General features: G+C 39.9%; 1 protein-coding gene across 9 annotated transcripts in view; it reads left to right on the top strand.

Annotated features, from left to right (window-relative positions):
• Positions 1–21,767, top strand: part of RBM20 (RNA binding motif protein 20) — a 107,819-nt gene that overhangs the window by 25,247 nt on the left and 60,805 nt on the right. For 2 of the 9 annotated variants that reach the window (XM_087768191.1, XM_087768190.1), the window contains exon 2: positions 18,333–18,454. The exons of 5 other annotated variants lie outside the window; for them this stretch is intronic. In XM_087768191.1, the coding sequence (XP_087624317.1) occupies positions 18,435–18,454 (20 nt within the window). In that variant the 5' untranslated portion in view covers positions 18,333–18,434. Of the gene's footprint in view, positions 1–4,444; positions 4,515–16,680; positions 16,705–18,332; positions 18,455–21,767 lie in introns of those variants that run through there. 2 more of the 9 variants (XM_087768192.1, XM_087768193.1) reach the window with 2 other exon arrangements.

The following is a 21,767-nucleotide window of genomic DNA, read 5'->3' on the forward strand; positions in this document are numbered from 1 at the left end:
GATGGGTATCAACTAAAAAAAAATCTCCTAAGAGGTTGTGCATAGCTTCTTATTGTTACAGTATCAGTATGGATAAATATTGGTGGTTTTGGAAACATGGTAGTTTTTCCTCTGTTTTCAGTCTCTTTCATATCATAACAACTCTTCCTTTACTGGAGGGGAGGGGGCAAAGGGAAAGAGAAGAAACAATTCATTCAATATGGGCGTTTAACTGGTAAATGGTTCCCTCTCTAAAGACACATTTGCAAAATTTAAGCAGGACTTTGAAGGAAGAAGTGAAGATGCATCAACTTACGTGTTAACAGAAAAATGAATGCTCTTTAGTGTATTCAGACTGTGTAGAAATGTAACTATTAATAATTGTTATCTCTTCAACTTGATCATACCATGGAAAATATATTACGGGAATATTTTCCTCATGGAAAATATTTCCTCATGGGAAAATATGGAATTTTCTTTTTGTTCAGTGGTTACTGAGGTTTTTTTATGCCATTTGTTGGCATGCCTACCGATGTGAACAATCATTGTGTAATCAGCATTAGTGGTGAATTATACCTACAAAACAAAACTAAGGTGACAAATAATATGTATTTGAACTTGTGTTAGTGAAGCCTGGCAGTATTTAACACTTGCATCTGAATAATCTTATTAGGCAATGGATGCAAATCTCTGTATGAGGAGGAAATACTGCTTTGAACAAAAGAAAACAGAATTTCTTCTGTCTTTCAATATAAATTCCTAATCGGAGAAAACATGGTCATCACAGTGGCAGTTCACACAGTCCAGTAGCTCATCTTCCCTGGACGTCTTCAATGTGGTAACTGCTGTCTGTCTAAATTTTCGTTATCTACAATATTAACCTCATGGGGTTTTGTGTGGACTGGTTTAAAATGGTTGCAGAGAGTTTTATGAAATCTGACTGATGATAATCTGACTCAGAATATTTCTGTAGCGAATGAAAACAAGTGCTACAAGTTGGCATTGGGTAAGATTAAAAAGTAGTTAGAAGAGCTGAACAGATATTCCTTGATATCGTACTTCTTATTTATATCAGTACAGATAATTTCTCAGTTACAGTCTCAGGTGAAAAACAGGAATTAAGTTAAAACCACAGAATAAATCATAGCTTAATTATGCCCCTGTTTTTCCTGTAGTGACAAAGGTCTTCATATCCTTTAGGAAAATGATGACAGTGTATCTTATTAATTACTATTATGATAAATTGTTTCTGTTGCAGTCATCCCCATGAATGCCACTCCCGTGTTAGCTACATACGGTCCTGGTTGTTGTGTTAACTAAAAAATCCAAATCACACAACTCAATTGCTCCATGTCCTGGGAGTTTGTAATTCCAGCTACATAGATTTGTTAAATGTTCTTATAAAAATTATACATTTAGCAGCATAGACTGCTCTGAAGCGCTCCCTAATCCTACGGATTTTAAGTGTAGATTAATCCCCAGTGACTCCCAGGACTAGATGAGTAGATAGGAAAACGTTTACCTGTTAAAAAGTGTACAGTCTGTTTTTCAGTGGATTGTACGTGGTTTCTGGTTAGAGAACTGTAGAGTTGCCGTATGGACGTGTTTATCTTTTTTAATGTTGTTCACCTGTCTTGAAACTGTCATTAAAAAAAAAAAGAAAAAAGCTTGGAGGGGAAAAAAACAAGAAAAAAGAATTATAGTAAAGAATGAGCTGCTTTGGTCCCAGCCAGATCCTCTCTACCTCTCCAGTTAGAGAGCTGGGATTTCTTCTTTAAGCCACCTATCTTCAAGGATTTAAATAGCTAAAATGTTCTATTTGGGTAGTAGAAATGGCTTAACATCTGCAACATATTGGTATTTTCTGTGTTAAAATTTGTCATGGTGACTTTTTAAATTTCCCAAATCCCAGCTTTCAGGCTCTTCATGTATCAAACAGGTAATACAGGTCAGCAGAGTATTAGAACTGTGCTGAACGTAATAGATTCCTTCAGTGGTATTTTTCACTCGGAGCTTGTTTTCTAAAGCAATGGCCCGTGTTTTTCTACTTTTACTTTAGCTGGAGTGAAAGCTAGAGAAGTTTCTTTTTAGCGGAGTTTACCGCTGATCTTCAATATGGTTTGAGTATAATGTTTCCCAGTAAATGGACTGGCAAAGAAAATCTAATAATCTCTTTGCTGATGCAGCGTTGTATGTCTGAAGACCGGAGTTACTAAACTATAAGCTAAACTTCCCAGTGCTGGCAGCGACCTGCTGCATACAGCGCTGTAAGCAAACCTGTGACGGAGTTTAAGCTGCAAGTTGCTCATTTGCACAATATATCAAATATCGCCTTGATGGGACGTGAGGTTTGTTTGTCTTTTAAAAATACTCTGAATTCATTGTTAAGGTAAACTAATAAAAATTAGGAAGGAATTATAGTCCGTGGGAATAATTAGCTCTGGAACAGTTCTTTCCATGTACTCGGTGCGTATACATTATAGGCATATAACGAAGCAAATCGTGCAGTTTTAGAAATCCTATTTTACCAATAAATATATTCTGTCCTGTTGCCCCCAAAGGGAGCATGAACTCTTCCTGTCCAGGAACATATGAATACATTTTATATTCCTTTCTGTCTCTTCATCATATATCACAGTGAGCTTGTACCAAGAATTAAAGTTTTAGAGACTCCTGTTCAACTCCCTCAGAATTGTACTTGCATGCAAAGCTGCCAAAGGCAGTTGGTTTGGGGTTTTCTGTTTGTTTTTCATTAGTCCTGCTGGAGCTTGAAAATTTCCTTTTTAGAATTAGCAGTTCTTTTTCTGAATCTTTGCTTGAGGAAAGAATGGGAATCTTGGCTTTGTTGAGCAGGAAAATAATCTCGTTGCATTCAGTTAGTGATTTCAAATATTCCTTTATGAATAAGTGACGTGGGACAATTTGAAGCCCAAGCCCAATTAATTCTCATCGATGGATCTTAAATCTTAGAGCTGTTACATTCATGGAAATTTGTTCACATATATTTTTGGGCTTGAGAGAAAAAGCAAAACAAAAATGAACTTAAAATAAACCAACCGACAGACCTGTAGAGGTGTTGGTAACCTTGGCCTCTCTCATTGAAAAGTGCTCCCTAAAGAGCCTCTGGAATTAGTGATTTTTTTTTTTTTTCCTTCGTAGCACAACTAGGACACAGAAACCCTGTTTTCTTTAGCGAGAATGCTTGGATGCCCTCCAATCGAGTGGGAACAAAGAGTTGTCTGTCAGGGTCCCGGGAGCCCCCACATCTGCTTTTTAGAACAGGATGTGGGGAAGGATAAAAATCCTCTCCATCTGTGACGCTAGCGCGGCTTTGAGAACACCTGGAATTACTAGACCCAGCATTTGAAGCTTATCGCTGGAGCTGATTTCTGATAGACTAGATGTCTTTAGGGGCCAAGTTTCCATGTTGGGTGGGAGCTTAGTGGTAGGGCAGATTTTCCACTGGAGAATCTGGACCCTAAAATCTGAACCCAGTCCTCCTTTGGAAAATTGTAAAATAATTTCAACAAGTAACTTCTGGGAGACTGCTTAGCCTGTTTTTAGCATTTATTTAAAAAAAAAAAAAAAAAGATAATAAGAATAAAAAATCCTTTGAGTAATTTTTAGTACATTTCACTATCCACTCAGAATTTCATAAGCAAATGCATCAAAGCTATGCCTTTATTTTTGTTATTTGCTTTCTGTTTAAGTTGATTTCACTTGTGTGACTGTCCAGCAAAGCAGAGAACATTAAGCACATGACCAGGTTGTTTAAGGGAAGTTCCTTCCGTGGCTGGAAGAGTATTAAAAAATACCTGTGCATTTTCAGTAGAGCCTGAAAGTGTCTGCTCTGACCAACATGCAGTGAGCATGGCCCAAGTACGTCATATTATCAGCCAGCTTTTAACAGAATGTAATTCAACAGTTTCTCAGATAATTGTCTAGCTAATAAAAAGAAGAAGAAATATTTTGGTGGACAATTCATGAAAGGAAAATTGTTTCTAGACTTCTTTATATTAATTATTCATCTGTCTCCATTTTCAACTAAAGATGCTGTTGGTGAATTCTGTCAACAACTTCAAATAAGTAGTGATACTTAATTTGATTAAAGCTGTCTTAGGTCTCTGTGTATCGTGTCAAAAAGATTTGTTGGGTTTCTATTATTTTGTTTGTTTCATTTGCAATGGGGAAACAATAATGGGTTACCGCGTCTTGGCTCTAACACTTCTAGATTTCAGGAACAGCAAAAATAAAGCTTCTCTGGGCAACTTATAAAAGCTCTGCTTTCTATTTCAAAGATTGTTCATTTAAATCAGTGGCCTAAGTAGCTGCATTCTAATAAGTGTAGAATTTCTTAATATAAAAATAAAGAATCTCGTTCAGAATACATGTTAGAATATATTTTAGAAAGTAGTCATAATAAAAAAATGTGGTTACAGTCATCTTTATTTCTGGAATTTTAAAGGTTGCAGGAAAACTCTGAAATGGAAAGGTTGACAGCCACAATTGTAATTATGTGTTCTTGAAACTAGTAGGTGAGTATGTTAATGACTGCTTTTTGTATTCACTACTCATCATTTATGATAACACATAATCTTAAAAGTTCATCAACTTGTGTTTGATGTTTTTAATATTGAAAAAAACCCTGCCTATTAAGGAGGATATGCAGTACGGATTGAGAGGCGACTGAGTGCGTTAATTCTTGTTGTTTCATTTTAATGGTAAATCCCAAATGTTTAGGATGCTCACTGCTTTGTCGGTCAGCTGAGCTCCTGCTGTTTTTCTCAAGTACAAGTCTGAATGTGCTCAGAGTTTTAAAATGTGATTGTTTTGGAAGTCAGCTTCGGTTACTAAGAATGAATGTTCAAATTCATCTCTTGTAGAATTGTCGTCTTAAAAGAAAATCTTTAAATTGCCACGAACTAAAATAGAGTTAATGTGTTTGCTGGGTTGGTTATGTCCTTCTTAACAGAGAAGTCTGAAATACTGAAACTATAGCACTGAACATATCTACTTCATAAGTTCAAATAAAGACAACGATAAGATTGTTTGAAGGATTACTTTTAAATTTAAGAAACAGAGAATATTTTAAATGGAAAAAACCTATGAAAGGTGGTGGGAGGAAAATCCTGGTGACAGAGCATTTGTGTTAATCTGGCTCACAGCTTGCCTTTGCTCTTTCTTCTGACAGTCTTAATGCTGTGTAACCCTCCATAATCTAAAACTGAGTATGCACTGCTTTTTCTGTGAAATAAAATATCAGCTGGGGGGGGAAGAGTAACAGTTAAAAACAAAAAAGTCCGTGTCTATAACAGAGGTTTTTCTAATTACTTGGGAGAAAGTATCGTAGATGCTATAACTTTCAGCATAATTTTCCATTACTGTACTGCTGGTAATCTAAACATTTAAGAAATTTATATGTCTGTATTGCTGTTCTGAGAGGTTTGAGTTGCACATACAGCTAGAAGCTGCTATGCTGTTGGCTTGTTGGAAAAAAGTACAATGAAAATGTCCCTAGACCTTGGCTGTTATACTAGAAACACCTTCTTTAAAAGCCATCTCATTCTTTGTGAATGCTCTAAAAGTAAACTGTTTATGTTAGAAACTTGTTTTTAAAAAATAGTAACACCTGGCTTGAATTGACACTTTATCCTTTTCAGTCAAATATTTTCAAAGTAATATTTTTAGTAAGTTTTAAGTATATTTCTGTATATTTCTAAGAGGCACAGTATAACAGAAGTATAGCACAGATGAAGGACCATTGAATGGGGGTGAGGAAAAACAATGAATCTCTTGAACAAGGCATTTCATCAATATGTGAGAGCAGTTAAAATGTTACATAATTTCTGTTTCTTTGAAGTTAATATATTCATATTAATGCTGGCAACAAAGTAAATTTTCTTAAAATCCACCCTGAGCTCAGTAGGTAGTGTTCTGTGCTGTCCAGAGGGTACAGGGAACGAATGCAAAAGCATTTTGATGTTATAATTAAATGTCAGAATACTACAACGGTTGAGCAATACGACATGTCAGTCAGACAATTCTTTTATGTGTTTGGCATTAGATTTAGGGGGGGATGTATAAAAGGTATATTACATAAATATTGTTAATTACCATTAATCCACATATTATAATACAGAAGTCAGCTAATGGTTATGTTTAACCATTACAGTGTTTTTAATGTTGCATTTTAAAATTGTAAAGGATAGAAACGTTGTTTTCCTTTGTATGCATTTAAGTATCTTGAAAGGAGTTTTAATTTTCTTTCAGTTGTATAGATGTACTTTTCCTTTATGGAGCCAGTTTTGTTCTTCTAGCTTAGGGGAAAGTGTTCCCATACAAAAATACCATAGTGTGTTACCCATACCCTTTAAAACGGAATGGAAGTACAAAGCCATCGCGTATATCATGAATTCCCTGTCTAGACACACACACACATACCGTACAATCTCTTCTTTCTTCTGTATATGGTGATTTTTTTTTTTTTGGAGATGAATTTAGGAGGCTTGAACCTAGCTGGCTTTTTTGAAAAACAGAGTTTGTATTAGAGTCCTGTTGATTTTTATATCCAAACCGATTATCAATGCTTTCTTTTCAAGTACTTTTAAAGGATATGCAAAACAAAAATACCTGGGAAATATCTGGTAACTCCTGTAAGATCTGTGAAGAGTAGTGATTGGAACATAGAGAGAATGAAATTACAGACAATGCAATAATCGACCATTATACTGCAATAACTAATTAAAAATGTAATAACTAAGTAAAAGCATGAGGACATTATCTTTCCCACCATATCTAGGGCAGGAACAGTCTGTCAGTGCTAGGAAAAGAGCGAGCAGTTGCAGTAAACCTGCTGTATTACCCACCTGGCCATAGGCGTGTGGCAGGGGACTCCAGGCGTGAAGACTGCTCACCCCTCGCTCCGCAGCGGCGTCACTCGTGAGGCTGCCGGCGGGGCGGGCAGGCATCCCACGGCTGCGCCGACAGCCTCGTAGCCAGAGCTCTCGCCCTCTGTATCGCTACGGCTTAGATCGCATGAGGACTGAGAGGTCTCGGTGCCATTCCCATAGGCGCTGTGCACATCTAACAGGAGCGGTTGCCTCTACCTCAAAGACTTTGTTAAGGATTAGAGGGCTTTAGCAAGGATTGTGTGGTTTCGTTGCTCTGAGTGTTGGAAAATGCAGTTGTGGCTTACGCGGGTAGAGGTTACAGTCTGGTTTGAAAGATGAGCTACAAGAGGTTTCCATAATGCCGTGAATTAAATAATGTGAGTTGAAGCACAACAGAGAAGATCATACACACAGAGAGAACAAAGGAGAGGAATAACACCGACAAGTGAACTGGGCACACAGACTAGTTCTGGGAGGGCTCGGGTTGCCTTGAGACAATAGTAAACAATTTAATAGTCATTTGGCAATATATATTGGGCTACCAGTAAGGCTCTACAATATCTTGCATCCTTTTTCGTTTACATATTGATTAAAAATAGAACATATTACTCTTTCTCATGTGAATGAACTGGGATACTCCCCGAGTGCAGTTTAAAAGATCAGTATTATAATTTAAACCGTAGAAAACACAGGTGCACAGAACATAAATAAGATTGCACATGCTTTAGCCATTCCATATCATGAACTGCTTAATTATCCTTCTTTGCTTGTAACTGAACCCAACTGAACTGAAGCCAAACCAGGCTTGTGTTTATGAACAGCAATGGGTGATATTTCTTATGACATTCCTTGATGAGATTGCCATATTATCTGACACTCTTGACCAAAAGTCATTTTCTTACCTCCTAGCCTGTCAAGAGCAGTAGACTTTTTTTTTTTTTTTCAGCTTGATGACAGATGAGACTAGTATGCTGCACATGGGAATCTTCTTTGTACTAATATGTAAATGAATGAGTTTTATAGCAGAGAGTTAAGAAGGCTTGCACCTTTTTATTTTAAATGAGCGTGAAGAGCATTGATGTGGGTCATTAATGGTAATGGTCAAGTCTAAGGAGAAGGCACCTGTCTGGATGCTTCATGGGGGTAGGGAAAGGCCGACTGTGTTCAGGCCACAGTTTTGAGTGTAAAGCCCTGTTGTTAGTATCTGAAGCTGGTCATTTTTGGTAACTCCTGCGCAGCAAACTGATAGGTCTGATTTGTATTCCTCGTGAGTAAGCATCTGTATCTCAAAGCCTGGTTATTGGTCTCAGCAAAGGGAGACTGCGTTACTTTAACCTCTGGAAGGAGTCAACCTTCTCCATAGTATGGGAGCTGCTTGAGTTTACTTTATCCATTCCTGGCTGTCTTGCTGCTATTTGGTGCATCAGTAGGATCCTGGTGGCCAGGCTAGCTGTACTTCCCAATAGATTGAGGACCTCTCTACTTCACCCTTTCTAGACAACCAGGATTTACATGTGGGTTTCAGCAATCTTCTCAAGATGCTAAAATGGCTGCATTTTGCTCTGAGATGTTGCCCATCTCAGCCAGTCACAACTGGGCATTCTCCGTAATTCATATAGAAAGTGTTAGAGAGACACAAAATACAAAGAGGGATGAAAGCCCTGTTGAAACCAGTGGACTTCTGCAGTCAGGGTCAGAATTGCAGTCAGCTTGCTTATTAGTAATTAAGAGTGACATTTGAGAAATAATCCCCCCAAAAGCAGACCTGCCATCCCAAACAAGAAGAGAAACATCACCTTCTCTGGAAGTTTACTATGTGGAAACAACTTACAGGCTTTTACATACTTTTTTCAGTTTGGGGAGGAGCTAGGTTTATTCAGGCCAGTGTTGTGCTGGAGAGAGGTTTGTAAAGAGGTCACCAAGCTGTTGGGAGAATTACTGTGACACGGCTGCGGTTAGTGGATTTGTCACTTCGGGGCACTGGAGTGACAATGTGGCTGGTTGATCTCTTCCAGAAACCTCTGGACTCCAAGAATAAGTTTAAAGGTGACTGTAGTATGTCATATCATTTACATAACTTATCTATCAGTAACACTTCCCGTATTGTCAAATGTGTGTGTTTATATGTATGTCTGCTGAAAGGATTGGGTTCAAAGGATAAACTCTGACAGTGATGTGGACTCAATTTGACCTTGTAAAAGGTAAGTACCTCCTCCTTGGTTGTATTGCTTTTCTTAAAAGAAAAAGCCAACGCCTACGTTAGCCATTTCTTCTTCCACTACACAGGCTATGCAGGACTTCTTGTAAGAGAAGGGAGCAAACCTGATTATATCCCTTGACTTAAGCTTTTGACAACAATCTGTTTTGGTTTTTGTTCATAAGCATTTTCTGTTGTTAAAGACTTGACTCATGATTAGGATAAACGGCTGGAATAACAAGGATTTGGGTCGCTGTTGATAGTCAGCAATGTCTGTAAGTGCGGCTTTTCCCCAGGCTTCATGCCGTATTAATCACAAAGTTTGAGAGCAGTGGTGGGACGTGTCTCCTCGCTGTCAGTCCCCGCAGCCTGTGCGCTGGATGCGTCAGCACAATGCCACTGGCAGATGGAAGAGTCGCAGTAAATATGCACAGTTATGGTTTAAGTGAAAAAGCTGTGGGAAAGGAAATACATTAATCCATTGCGGCTGTTTTTTCTTTTAAGTAAGCCTCTGTAAGAAATTGCAAGTTTTTCCTGGCCTTATCCTTTATATTTCTAGATTCCTTTCTTGAGTGGGGGATGGAGTGGAATAGAAATTGAACTGAAGCATAAAAAAATATTAAAATACAGAAGCAACTGAAAATTAAATTAGGTCGTGCATGTGGAAAGAAATCCCCTCCCCTATGATCTCTTTTATGAACACGCTTCAGGAAATCCTGGTCTAGCAGATCATAAAATATGCACTATGCATACGAGTGCATCGTTTGTTTAGGTGGTGTTGTAGAGGCAATGTTTAGGAAGTGCTTTAAAGCCAGAAAAAAATGGATCCCGGAATCTGGGAAGAGCTAAACTTGATGAGCGATTGAGTATGGGCTTGCTCTTTGAAAGTATACTAAACATTTGGTCTTTTGATTCTTTGGGTTTTAGATACTTTCTTCCTACATAATCAGGAATTTCATGTCTGATCCTCTTTGTTTGATTTTTGCAGTTTTAAGAACATTTAGCATATATGTACTCTGGCCAAAAAGGAGAGGATGTTGAATATTTTACAAAACATTATTTTTAAATGCAAAACTGTTAGTATGATTTTGAAAATCCTTTTGTTTCTCAGATGCCTAATTTTCATTTTGATTCTTATGTCATCATTTGGCTATTTTTCCAGTTGTTACAATTTTTATATCCTAGAAGGACCAGATATCCTAAGAAGGCAATTTCCTGTGCCATACAAATGTCAAGAAAATTCACGTGTTTTTGGCTCCCATTTCACCTTCTCCCTTAGTTGGAAATCACCTTTGAGGTGCATGAAAACTTTATTCCTTACTTTTAAAAATCCTGTGACCCCTGCTCAGTGTGGCAGGGATGCAGGCTGCCTGCTGTTGCAGTGCGGTGTCTCCATACGGCTCTGCAGTGTCTCCATAGGGTAACGCGGGAGGGGGTTAGGCTCCCGCTCTCTGCAGATGCCACAGCTGCTGTTGTGGTATGTGGCACAGCTAATTTGCCTGTTTGATGGCGATGTGGGTGTTGCTGCAAGGGCTTGTGACAAGTGGCTGTGCACTGAGGACATGGGTAGCAGGAGCCTAAACTTCCTCTGCCGAAGTGCTGTTAAAATTGAACAAAATACCTGCTCAAAGATGGGGTAGAAGCAACAGAACCTGCACACGAAGCTGAGCTCAGAGGTGGCCACTGACCCAAGCCTAACATATCTGCAAGCTGTGCCAGTTGCTTTTGGTCCTTGTTGGGATAGATGAAGCCATGGCAGAGCCCTGTGTTGTTACATCTAGACCCGTTTCTTGTGCTCAAGCCAGTTTATTTTAAGCTAGCTTGAAATATCTCCGTGCTGCACCATAGTGGGCAATGTATGCAAAGTCATGCATTTCAGTGGTGGTGGTTGCAAATTACTGTTCTGTCACATGGAAACCTTACAGGGGAAAAAAGATAAATAGAAGTAAATAGTGTAAAACTCTAGCTAAACTGTTGCTGACTCTTAAATATTGGTCTCTTGCTTTCCAGAAATTTTGTGGAAGCTGGAAATACTCTAGGAAAAGGTGGCCAGTTAAGGACACTTGGCTGAATTAAGTCATGGCTTGTGTGAGTTCTGTTGTGTCAGTAATTTCATATCCTCCTAAGAGCTTGTTGATCTTCTTACAAGGGTTTGATGTGAACAAAGTCAGGGCAGAAGCTGATGCAAAATATGTATTACACAGCCAAGTCATGCACAGCGAAATGGGTAAACCCACATGCATTTGTCCTGCGGGCGCTTGCTCATTGGTTAAATGTTATTTTTGTCAGGTCTGTCGTGGTACTTACATATGCATGATGGGTTTTGTTCACCTTCTGGTGGCTCTCCACCATTGAAAATACATTGAAAAAGTGCAAATATTGCCTTAATAAGCTAACACTCAGAAAAACTGTAGCAGTGCTGATTTTTTATCTTTTTTTCTTTTTGCTTTTTCCTTTTTTTTTTTTTTTACTTTACTGTCACTGAGGTACATTGTGAGCAGAATAGCTTCAAGTTCAACTCTCAAAGCAGCTTTTGTCCTTAGAGAAAAATGCCTTCCAGAGGAAAACTGCACGCTGGCTAGTGCTAGCTCTAATGCAGATGGGGCACCTAATTCCCTTGTGAAGGAGAAATTGTAGCCATGCAAACAGGAGGAAATGCAGATGTTTTCCTTGTTCAGATCCGCTCCTCAGATAATGCTGTACTGTGCACCATGTGTGCACTGTGCCATGTGGATCCTGCAATTCTCAGAGGGGCTTTCTTTAAACATACACTGCAGCATTCCAGAGCTGTGGCGACATGGATGCCCATCACAACCTTTCTCCTTCATGCGTCTTTTCTGGTGCTTTACCCGTGCCAGATACATAAGTATCTTAGGAATGAAGCTTTTACAGACTAATTTGCCCTGCTGCTTATTTTCTCATGTAGATTTTATTCCTTTTTCTTGCGTGAGTTGTATTTGTTTGTTGTTGGATGAGAGGTGCGATTTCTTGTTAGCAACCAAGGTTGCAATCTGAAGTTTCATTAATGTTTGGGCAAATTTCTGCCCCTGTGCATTTTGAGATATAAAATGTGAAGCTCTTCTACTGCACAAGCTCAAGGGTTACTTTTCTTCTTAAGTGTTTAATTGTTCTGTTGATCGTCAAAGTGAGATAGCCCAGATGTCTCCTCCCTACCAGAGTAGGGGAGAAGTTTCCTTGACTTCAAGAAAACAGACTCCTATTTCTCTCAAGAAAAAGCTTAATGTTTTGGTGGGGCAGTAAACCTTGATTCTGGCCTTTTGGCAGAGTGCTTTGTGAGCAGCATACCTCATGGAAACGTCTGCTGGCATACATGGAGACTGAGAGGAAAGATAATGCTATCTTTCTGAGGCTATTTCAGCATAAAGGGAACAGCTTCATCAGCTGGGGGAAAGAAATCCTCATTCTGTTGAATTTTGGAAAATTAGCTTCAACTTAATTACTTAAAAACGTTTTTAAAATACCTTTTGTTGCATCAGGGAAAGGGAATATAGCGATCTTATACCAGCTGTCTTTTTGATAAATGTCCCTACATAGACCAGCAGAGGCTGTGACATTCCTCTTACCCCCTCTTGATAATCTGAAAATCTTCTGTGCTGGAGCATCTGCTCCAGGGCAGTAACGTAGGAATGTCAGATAAATTCTGTGTTTCATTCCCTGGTGGATGGATTAGCCAGCAAGTTATACAACAAGCCTGTGTGGGGAAAAAGGGGTTACACCAAAACCTAGTGGGATGTCTTCCCTAGGAATCAGAAAATTAGGAATATGTTAATGGCAGCGCAGAAAGATATTGATGACTAGAAGAAATGGGACTGACTCATGACTTGATCACATTATCTAAGAAGGAAATCTTATACTAATCTTCAGAAAGAGTATTGTAAGCCCACTGCTTAATCCCTGTGTATTATATCAGAGCCCTAGCTCTGCTCCACGTGGGCTGGAGAACTCCATTCTGCTGGGTGTTCAGTTTTCTGAGGACTCTAAAATCAGTAGCTTTTCTTGGGCTGTCCTGAAATCTGGGGCCTCGTTGCATGAGACGATTAACCCTTCTAAGTTTAGGGATCTTATGCTGTCATGTTCCCAAAGTGCAGCATCCCTCCACCATAGAAGCTTTCATTTCAGCAGATTTCACTGCTTTTTTTTATATGAACACATGGGAATAGCGCTATTGTTCTGATCACACCCCAAAAGCAACAGGAGCTCTGCGTGTTCACCTGCATCGCGCGGCACCCCCTTCATCTTTACCAGAGCAAAACTGAAAGCTTGAAAATGATTTTGGGGGACAACAGAGGCAGGAATCTGATGTACAGGAGATACAGATGATCCTACATGTGCAAAGATCATGCTGCCAAAAGGGCTTTTAGTCTCTCAGACATCATGAGAGCTGGATAGTCCAAGGAGACGTACAGCAGCCAGTTGAACATCATTTCTAACCAGCCAATTTCAGTTCTTTACTGTTGGTCTTGTTGATGTGTTTTAGCGTGTTCATCAGAGGGCTATGAAGCTTTTAGCCTTCCTCTGAAGAACTGGCCACTGTTGACAAATACGACAGAAGGTTTGTTCATCAGTAAGTGAATGTTCATTTTAATGAATGAAAGTCATTATGCTGATTAAGTAGTAGTTGCACAGATCAGTGAGTTCTAACAAAATCAGCACAAAGTGCCCTACTTTTTCCCTTGATTAATCTGATCTCTGAAAGCCTGTTAGCACTCAATCTCTTTCTTACGAGTTACCTCTGCTTTTTTTGTAAAGACATACTTCAAGGCATCAGTGACATCTTGCCCTTGTTCACCTCTCCTGTGCTCTGTTAGTGTTCAGAAGCTCTCCAGAGCCTGTGGCATTGCTCTTCAGCCAGTTGTTCAAGCGTGCTGGAATGCAAAGTGACCTTCGCTCTTAACTAATGCTATGGAGATCAGTGGAAATGCAGCAGCGTATCCCAGCAGTAAATCTGGCATCCTTAATTTCAATTACATGTATATTTCTAAATCAATTGTGCAGCCAGGCTGAAATTTGGGCTCCATGTGGCTCAGTAGTGTAAGTTAATTCTAGAATTAAGAACAAATTCTATTTTTCAAAGTTTTCTTCAGTTCAGGCTGGCTTGACAGGAACACGGGTTTTGAAGATATTTAACTGTATCAATAAACAATTAAATGCAACAGCCCCAAACTTAATTATCTTAGAAGATTTTTTTTAAACAAACTTGAGAGCTGGCACAAGACCTCCATAGCACAAAAGTACGTGAGAATGATGCATGATTATGTTGTTGCACAATCCGAAGTGCTTGCCAAGGAGTAGAGAACTATAATCTTCATAGAAGAGGGAGACAGTAAGCTGTTAATGTATTTATTGTCCCAGCTACTAATATGTGCAAACATCAGATTATTTTGAGAGGTACATCTGTATGTGAATATATGTAATAAATAATTTCTCCCACGTTCCATTCCAGGACAAGATTATTATAATATGCTGGATTTGGCACAGAACATGAAATCATTTAGAAGATAAAGCCAGCGCAGAATGTGTCAGCTTGCTTTTTTAAGCAGTGTCACGTTATGAAAAAACACAGCCTATATTATGCCATCTGAGCTAATGGGCTTTTTGCTTGCAAGCATTTCAGATACAAAATTTCTGACCGGTCATTTTTTTCCTCTCAAACGATCCCAGGGGGAGCTCCCTTCTTGAAAGAGGCACTGCCTCTGCATCCATCGCTGCACTGCAGCTGAGATCTGAGTTGCTTTGGCCCTTTTGCTCAGGAGGCTGAGGGTGGAGGAGCTCTCTGCAGAGAAGCTGCAGTTCCCGATGGCTTCTGCAGCACATGCCTGGGTTCCCAGGGCATCCAGCCTCCAGCTGCAGAGCCAGGAGCCGAGCCAGTGCTTCAGGTTCCTGCCTCCACAAATGCGAGACTCGGTCCTGCGTTGCCCAGCCCTCTGCTGAAGAGTCAGCAGACCAGTCCCAATAGCCCTACCTGCAGCCAGCTCTCCCAGGGTTTGCCAGATTTGCTGCTTGGTGGTAGAGAACCAGAATCCTAACCTCGGAGGCTGGAGACCTCAGTAATCTGGCACGAAACCCCAGAAGACCTGCCGGCATTGTCACGCCCAGTACTTTTGCACAGAATATTTTGATTGCAAATGAATTAAGGTCACAAACAACACTTTTAAAGGCATGAGTGTATGATTAAAAGTCTTGATTATTTTCCATGGAAATAAATAGAAATCTTTCTCTTGGCTTCAGCAAGTTTTGGAATAACATCAGGATAGTTGTTTTTAATTGCCCCGAGTCTCCTAAGGAATGAAGTTGAGGAGGTCATGGTAATTATTTACATAGTAGATATTAATTCACTGTATAAAATTACTTACATTAGTATTCATCTAAGCACAACAAGTGATACAGACTAAGCTTGGGTTCTCTGGACATTAATTGCTGAAGAATTGTGTCCACCCAGATAACAAATGAGAATTCATCAAGAATAAATTATATGGTGAACTGGAGTTTGTGAGGAATGAAGGTGGAAGTCAGATTTCAGATTTGTTTTCTGTGTTTAGAGAATGGATTCTTGGTGAGGCTGTGTACCTGGTTTAGACACAAGACGATCTCTGCTTTATTTAACATGAATGCATTATGAAAGGAAGAAAAACAGGTATCTAACTGTTTTGTCTTCAGAACCTCAAGTTCTGTTCATTAGGCTTATAAAGAAAAGACCAACTTGCTTTTATTTCTTGTGGTAATTAGTCATAGAGAAATGTTACATTGTTCCCAATCTAGGCAATCCAAAACCCAAATTATAACCTTCACATGTCTGTCTTTGTTGACCATCAACTTTATCTATTGACTACAAGGGAAACCGAGGGTGACTATGAGGCTTATCATATAGGTAGTGTGGTGGGCAATAAAATAAGGCAGTATTCCCAGGGAGAATTACCTTGATTTGAAAAAATATGCAATTCCTTCCTCCATCCTTTCTATTATTAGTAGATTGAACCACAGAGCAGCTCTTCTGGGCTGAAATGCAGTCACTGTTTAATAGAGCAGAAAAGACCCACCATAGAGCAACTGAGCTCTGATTCTGTAAATCACTACCTATGATCAAATTCTTGTGTTTGCCCAAACCTGTTGAATTAAGATCTTCTTGCCCTTCCCCTCAACCTCCTACCCAAAGCAGTCAGCAAGGGAGAGGTGGGCCAGGAGACTTCTTTAGGAAGTTCTTTGTGAGTTTGCGGGGGGGAACATTGGGAGACGGTGATGGACAGCAGGAAGCTAATACAAACGTAATGGGTAATAAAGGCAGTAGAGAAGATACTTGAAAACAGAGTGCAAAATAAATGGCTTTGCTTTTCATATCTGAATATTTCACAGGGATTTAAAATTACCTGCAGGGTTAACTTGAGGTGAAATAATACTGCAATTGATAAAACATGAAGTGGTGGATATTCAGCAATGTACTCTGTTCTCAGGTCTGGGTTCTGGACTTCTTTCCACTGCCTCTGCAGATGGGCTTGCTTTGTTTTCTGGATAATTTATCTGCTGTCTCTGGGAGCTCTCCTGCGAGGGGTTGGCTCTGCGTGTCTAATTGGCACTTCCCACTTGAAGACCTGAGCAGCATGGAAAGCTTGTAAATCTGAGGTCAGCGATTCCCCTGTATGTTTCTGTAGGCATAAGGATTAAAAGACATACTGGAGGGACACCGCAAAGGTCACTGCTGTAGTGTTCGCTCGGGAGCTTTATGACTGAGAGAGAAGGGTTAAATTTATTTGCCTGTTGGAGAGTAATAAACAGTTGTCACTGATAATAAATTATCTAAACTGCAGGTGGCCTTTGGTAATGACAAATGCAGACTTTATGACCTATGTTCAAGCTAGTAAACGCTTCAGTGCGACTCTGTGCTAGCTGGGCTAAAAATAGCCCCTAGCCCCAGTGAAATCTACTTTAAGGATTTCTGTACTTAAGTAACATTTGTGTTTTACTGTCTGCACTGCAAGAGAGAATGAATAAGAGGGGAAGATCAAAATAGGTAAAATCATTATGGAAAATGAGAAAAATCTAGGACAGGAGTGATTGCAGCAGCCGTGTGCAAAGGCTGATGGGTAAAACTATAAAGATTTGTTTATATTTGTATCTTAAAGTTATGGCAGTGCTAGAAGCAAGGAAGCAATTTCCCTGTAACATCTGTAAAATCTCAATCAGCAAGACTGCCATTTGCTTTAAATTGTTTCTCAGTGCTTAGATTATTTTTAGGCTGCAGGATAATCATTTTTATGTGATCATGATTCCAATTAACTATTAGAAATCTTAGAACTTCTGCATATGGTTATTAATTGTAGCTGCAAGACAAAGAAATGCAACAAGCCTTAGAATAGGCAAGCAGTCCTGGTTTCCTGGGACGTTTCTGGAAGTGGCAGTTATCTGCCTTCTGCGTTGTTTCGGTCCGTATCTAGATAAGCTTGAATGAGCAATGAACACCTTTGCTTCAGAGCACTATTTATTTAACTTGTGGAAGGCTTACTGAAGTCGCGTGGGTACACCTCCTGCTAGTTTAGCATGCGTGCTAACCCGATTTGTTTAAGAAAATACCAGTGTCATGGTCCTGCTTATGGTGGATTCACTTGATTTCTGTGCCTTCCCTCTCTTTGCTCACCTGTAAAAAGTACGTTACACTCAATAGTCGGCAACCCAAAACTGTAAAACATAATTAAGCAAAATTACTAAAACACCTTGGAGCTCTTGAGTAAAGAAAAGGCTTTGCAGATGATTGAAACGCCAAAAGTTAACTTTGGGGAGGCAAGACCAGCAATACAGATCTTTAATGTGGGAAATCCAGGCTGAAGTGATTACTTGACCTCTTATGATGTTGCAAGACACAGAGGAGCGGGACAGCAAAAAGTTAGTTCTGTGTATGTTTGCGTAGTACCTACCAAAACCTCTGTGCTTTGCCGTGGCTGCTAGGTGCTAAGGGAGGATGAAGTATTTTGCCTGGAATCTGTTTTATTATTTCACTGGAAAGTACTATCCCCATGCAAACAAGGACGTTTGCGGAAGGCGTGGGATTCAGTTGCATCTTTCTTCAGCAACGCGCTGAGGCTGTCGCTCATCCCCTGGTGGGAGTGGGAAGGAAGAAGGAAAGTTTCTAAAACTCAGCGTGGGGAAGTGCGGAGAGTATTTCCAAACAGTGTTTTTGTTTCATTTGCATTCTCTATTATGAGTTAAAATTTACTGAAGTGTTTGGCCTAACAGACAGGTTTGTCTACTTGCAGCTCCTTATTCTGAAGACTCTCTAGCTGCTAGATTGACACTGCGCTCATTCCAGTGCCCAGGAGAAGTGCGTCCATGCTGTCCCTTTTAACGAACGGTATAGGATGCCAATAGTTGTTGACAGGTATGTGGTCCAATGCCCTGTGGATCTCAGTAATCCGTGCCTGCCTTTATCCACAGAGCTAAGTCATTGTCTTGTAAAAGCGGAAGACACAATAAATGTCAGTTTGTATAGAGTTACTTTAATTTAATTTGGGTCACATATGCTTCACTGTCCCCTGTTCTGAAAGCATGTATGCACATCTGCTCCAAGAAGGACCTGTAAGACAGGTTGTGGGAATAAACTTATTCCTGTGCTTTTATCTCTGCAGGTTCAGGCTCTAGGTGTTGAACGACTCACAAATGGGTTTAAAATAACCCAAAGGGAAGAGGGGAGATGATACACTGTTTCTATTGTAAGGTGGGCTACTGAGAATTTTTGATGAGGGTTACTTATACTAAATTATAGCGCTCAGAATAATTTCTCTTCCTGTAACTACTTTGAATAGGGGAATGGAGAGAAAGAAAAGGGTTCTGTACATTCTTTCTTGGATTTATGCTTTTTCAGTGTACCGAATTAACTTCCTTGCTATGCTCTGCAGCTTGTAACAATCACCTGCTGCCCTTCTTGTGGGAATGTGCAATCCAATTCTGCTAGGTCTGTCTTGACTCCTGGGAAGCTAAAAACAGCTTGCCCATCCATGCGTAAATGTTACACACTGTGAATTGCCCAGGGGCAAGTGAATCCTTTTTTGCATCTGTTTCTGTGAAAGGTTTGATGTTCCAGGTTATTTATATCCTGCAGTTATGCCAAATATATGATGTAATTTCCTAACTTGTGGCCTCATGACTACTTGCTGATGTTATTCCATTTCACAAATAGCATGAATGAAATACAAACTTCATACACCTAAAAGAAAACTTGTCTCGTCTGCTTCTCCCACCTGTTGTCTCTCTGTACCCATAGACGATGCTGCTGCCATTGCTGGCTTTAGAAATCATGTAGTGAACTGCTCCTCCAAGGACGGTTCTTGTATATATCAGGCCGTAAGAAATACAAAATACCTTTTCTATTTTCTGTTTATATATGTTGTAAATTCAGGGTTCGGTTACATCCCAAGATGCTGACACGCATCATTTTATCCATTTCCATATGTATTTCTCTTTGTCCAATGGCCTTGCATTTCTTGAATTGGCGGGGTCAGGCAATTTTAAATCCACTGCCCTTGTAAAAACAATAATTTTATGGTTTATAGCTGCACGGCGTGTGCACAGTAGGCTAAGCTGATTGGTAACACCAGGGTTTCCCGTGAAGCTGGTGGGATTGACAGCCACAGCTTGATGATGAAGACAGATGGAAATCTGCTGTGTCTGCAGGCGGTCATGCCCAGAAGGTTTTAAGGCTGCAGCTATGTGAACACCAGTCACACAGCAAAGTCAGGGTCCCAAGCCCCTGGTCCCTGGAACTGGTGGGATACGGAGAAATGAAAACAGCTTTCCCTAAGTGCCTTTTATTGTTAGGCTTCTTGGCTGGCTGCTCTGGAGAGCTAATGCAGAGATGCTGATATTAAGACAAGCTGCAATTAGTGCAGCAATCGCATTGAGGTGAGGAGTGAAGTCTAGATATATTTCTCCTTCTTTCCCCAGTGAAGATCTAACCTACATCTACTTCACTTCTGTTGTGGACTCATTTGGTGAGAACCCACCAGGAAAAACTGGTGTCACTTGCCGTTGCTTGTCTGGGACGACTGTTACCTCCTCCCGTGAGCTGGGCTGGGGCAGGCGGCAGCCAGGGTTAGTCAGTGCTTGTATTTGGTGGTGTATCATGGTTGTCTCTTCTGAGGCACTAGGACCTGAACGCCAGTTTTAATCAACACGAAGAAAGTTTCCTTTATTCCTCTGTGTCTTTTAAGGCAGATAACCAGAAGTGACACTTTTTTCCAGCCAAGAATAGGAAAAATTTTGTTTCATACCTATCATATTCATCTGCAAGAACATTTTTAAAAAAAACCATTATTCTCATTTTCCTTCATATTTCACATATTTAGTTCAATTTTTCCTTTCCACCAATTTTAAATCAAAATATGGACCATGTCCATAGGAAAATGTATGTTTAATTTCCTTATATTTGCCTCCTTTTTTTAACATACAGATGCAGTCACTCTGAGTATGTGACAGCGTGATACAATTAAGTTATTTACCTTTACACATTAGCATCCATCCCTTAGTTCTGGTAGCCGGCTTTAGTCTCTCCATCATCATCTAATTTTAGGTTTGCAGATTGTGCCTTCTTACCTTTCTACTCCTGTCTACACAAGATGTCTGTAGGTGTAGCTAAGAAAAAAATCCTGTTGTTCTTCTTGGTTCTGATCTATAACCAAAAGATAATTGTCAGGAGAAAGGAAGAAAAATATGCAGCAGCTTATAAACAGTTTCCTTATAAGCCAAAAAAATTCATCCTGATAGTAGAGCCTGAGTACAGCTTTGAGCCACGTTCCAGGGAGATGCAGAGTTCTGCATGCGGCAGCCTGTACTTCAGAAACTGGAAGGCAAAGCCTGTCTGGACATTATAAGAAGCAAATATGAATTAACATTTAATTTGCAAGATTGTGTGCTATCGCCAAGTCAAATGTACAAACTGAGCTCAGCTTGCGGTGAAAAAGCTGATCCCCTATTACGAAATACGCGCAAGAGAAATTGCTGACATGGTGCTGATGGGCTGTGGAAGACCAGCAGGAAGGAACTGATATTCTCAGTGATTTTAAGAAAAGTGTATTGCTGAAACCTTGGGGAACTATTTGTGTGACTGGGGTCATAGAACTCATGGGATACTTCAAGGGTTGAACTACTGCCAAATCAGGTTATCTTGACTGAACAGTGGCATTGAGCACTAGATGCAACTTTTGCAAGGAAGCTTACCCAGCCCCAGTGGAAGCAAATTTACATCTGCCTAAGCCAGGGCTCTGTCATCATGCTTTCTGGTCCTTGCCTTGCTATATGGTGCCCATTCATTGCTCATACTTTCAATTGCACTGCTTGTTCATGTGTGTCTGGTGCAATGCAGTTTGCTACGGGGTATACTCTGTAACTTCTCTCTCTGCTCATGTGGTCATCTGTACTCTGAGAAAGGATGAGCATAAAAAAAGAAATGATGCTATATGTTGTAGTATTAAAGAATTAATGAGTAACTCATATCCACCGAGTTTTGACTGCATAAGGATTAATTTGATAACCAAGTTCTGGAAAAGAATCCATTAAATAAAACCAGAGACCGGTGGGAACTAGTTTGTTGTATGGCAGTGTGTGGGAGAAGAAGGAAAATGGATATGGAATATTTAAAAATGGGCCATTCAATATACCCGAGATCTGATGCAGCCAATAGTAGCACACTTAGCATT

The sequence above is a fragment of the Nipponia nippon genome, unplaced genomic scaffold (genome assembly GCF_047370975.1).
Source record: "Nipponia nippon isolate SJK-2023a ecotype South Korea unplaced genomic scaffold, ASM4737097v1 scaffold_3, whole genome shotgun sequence".
NCBI lineage: Eukaryota > Metazoa > Chordata > Aves > Pelecaniformes > Threskiornithidae > Nipponia > Nipponia nippon.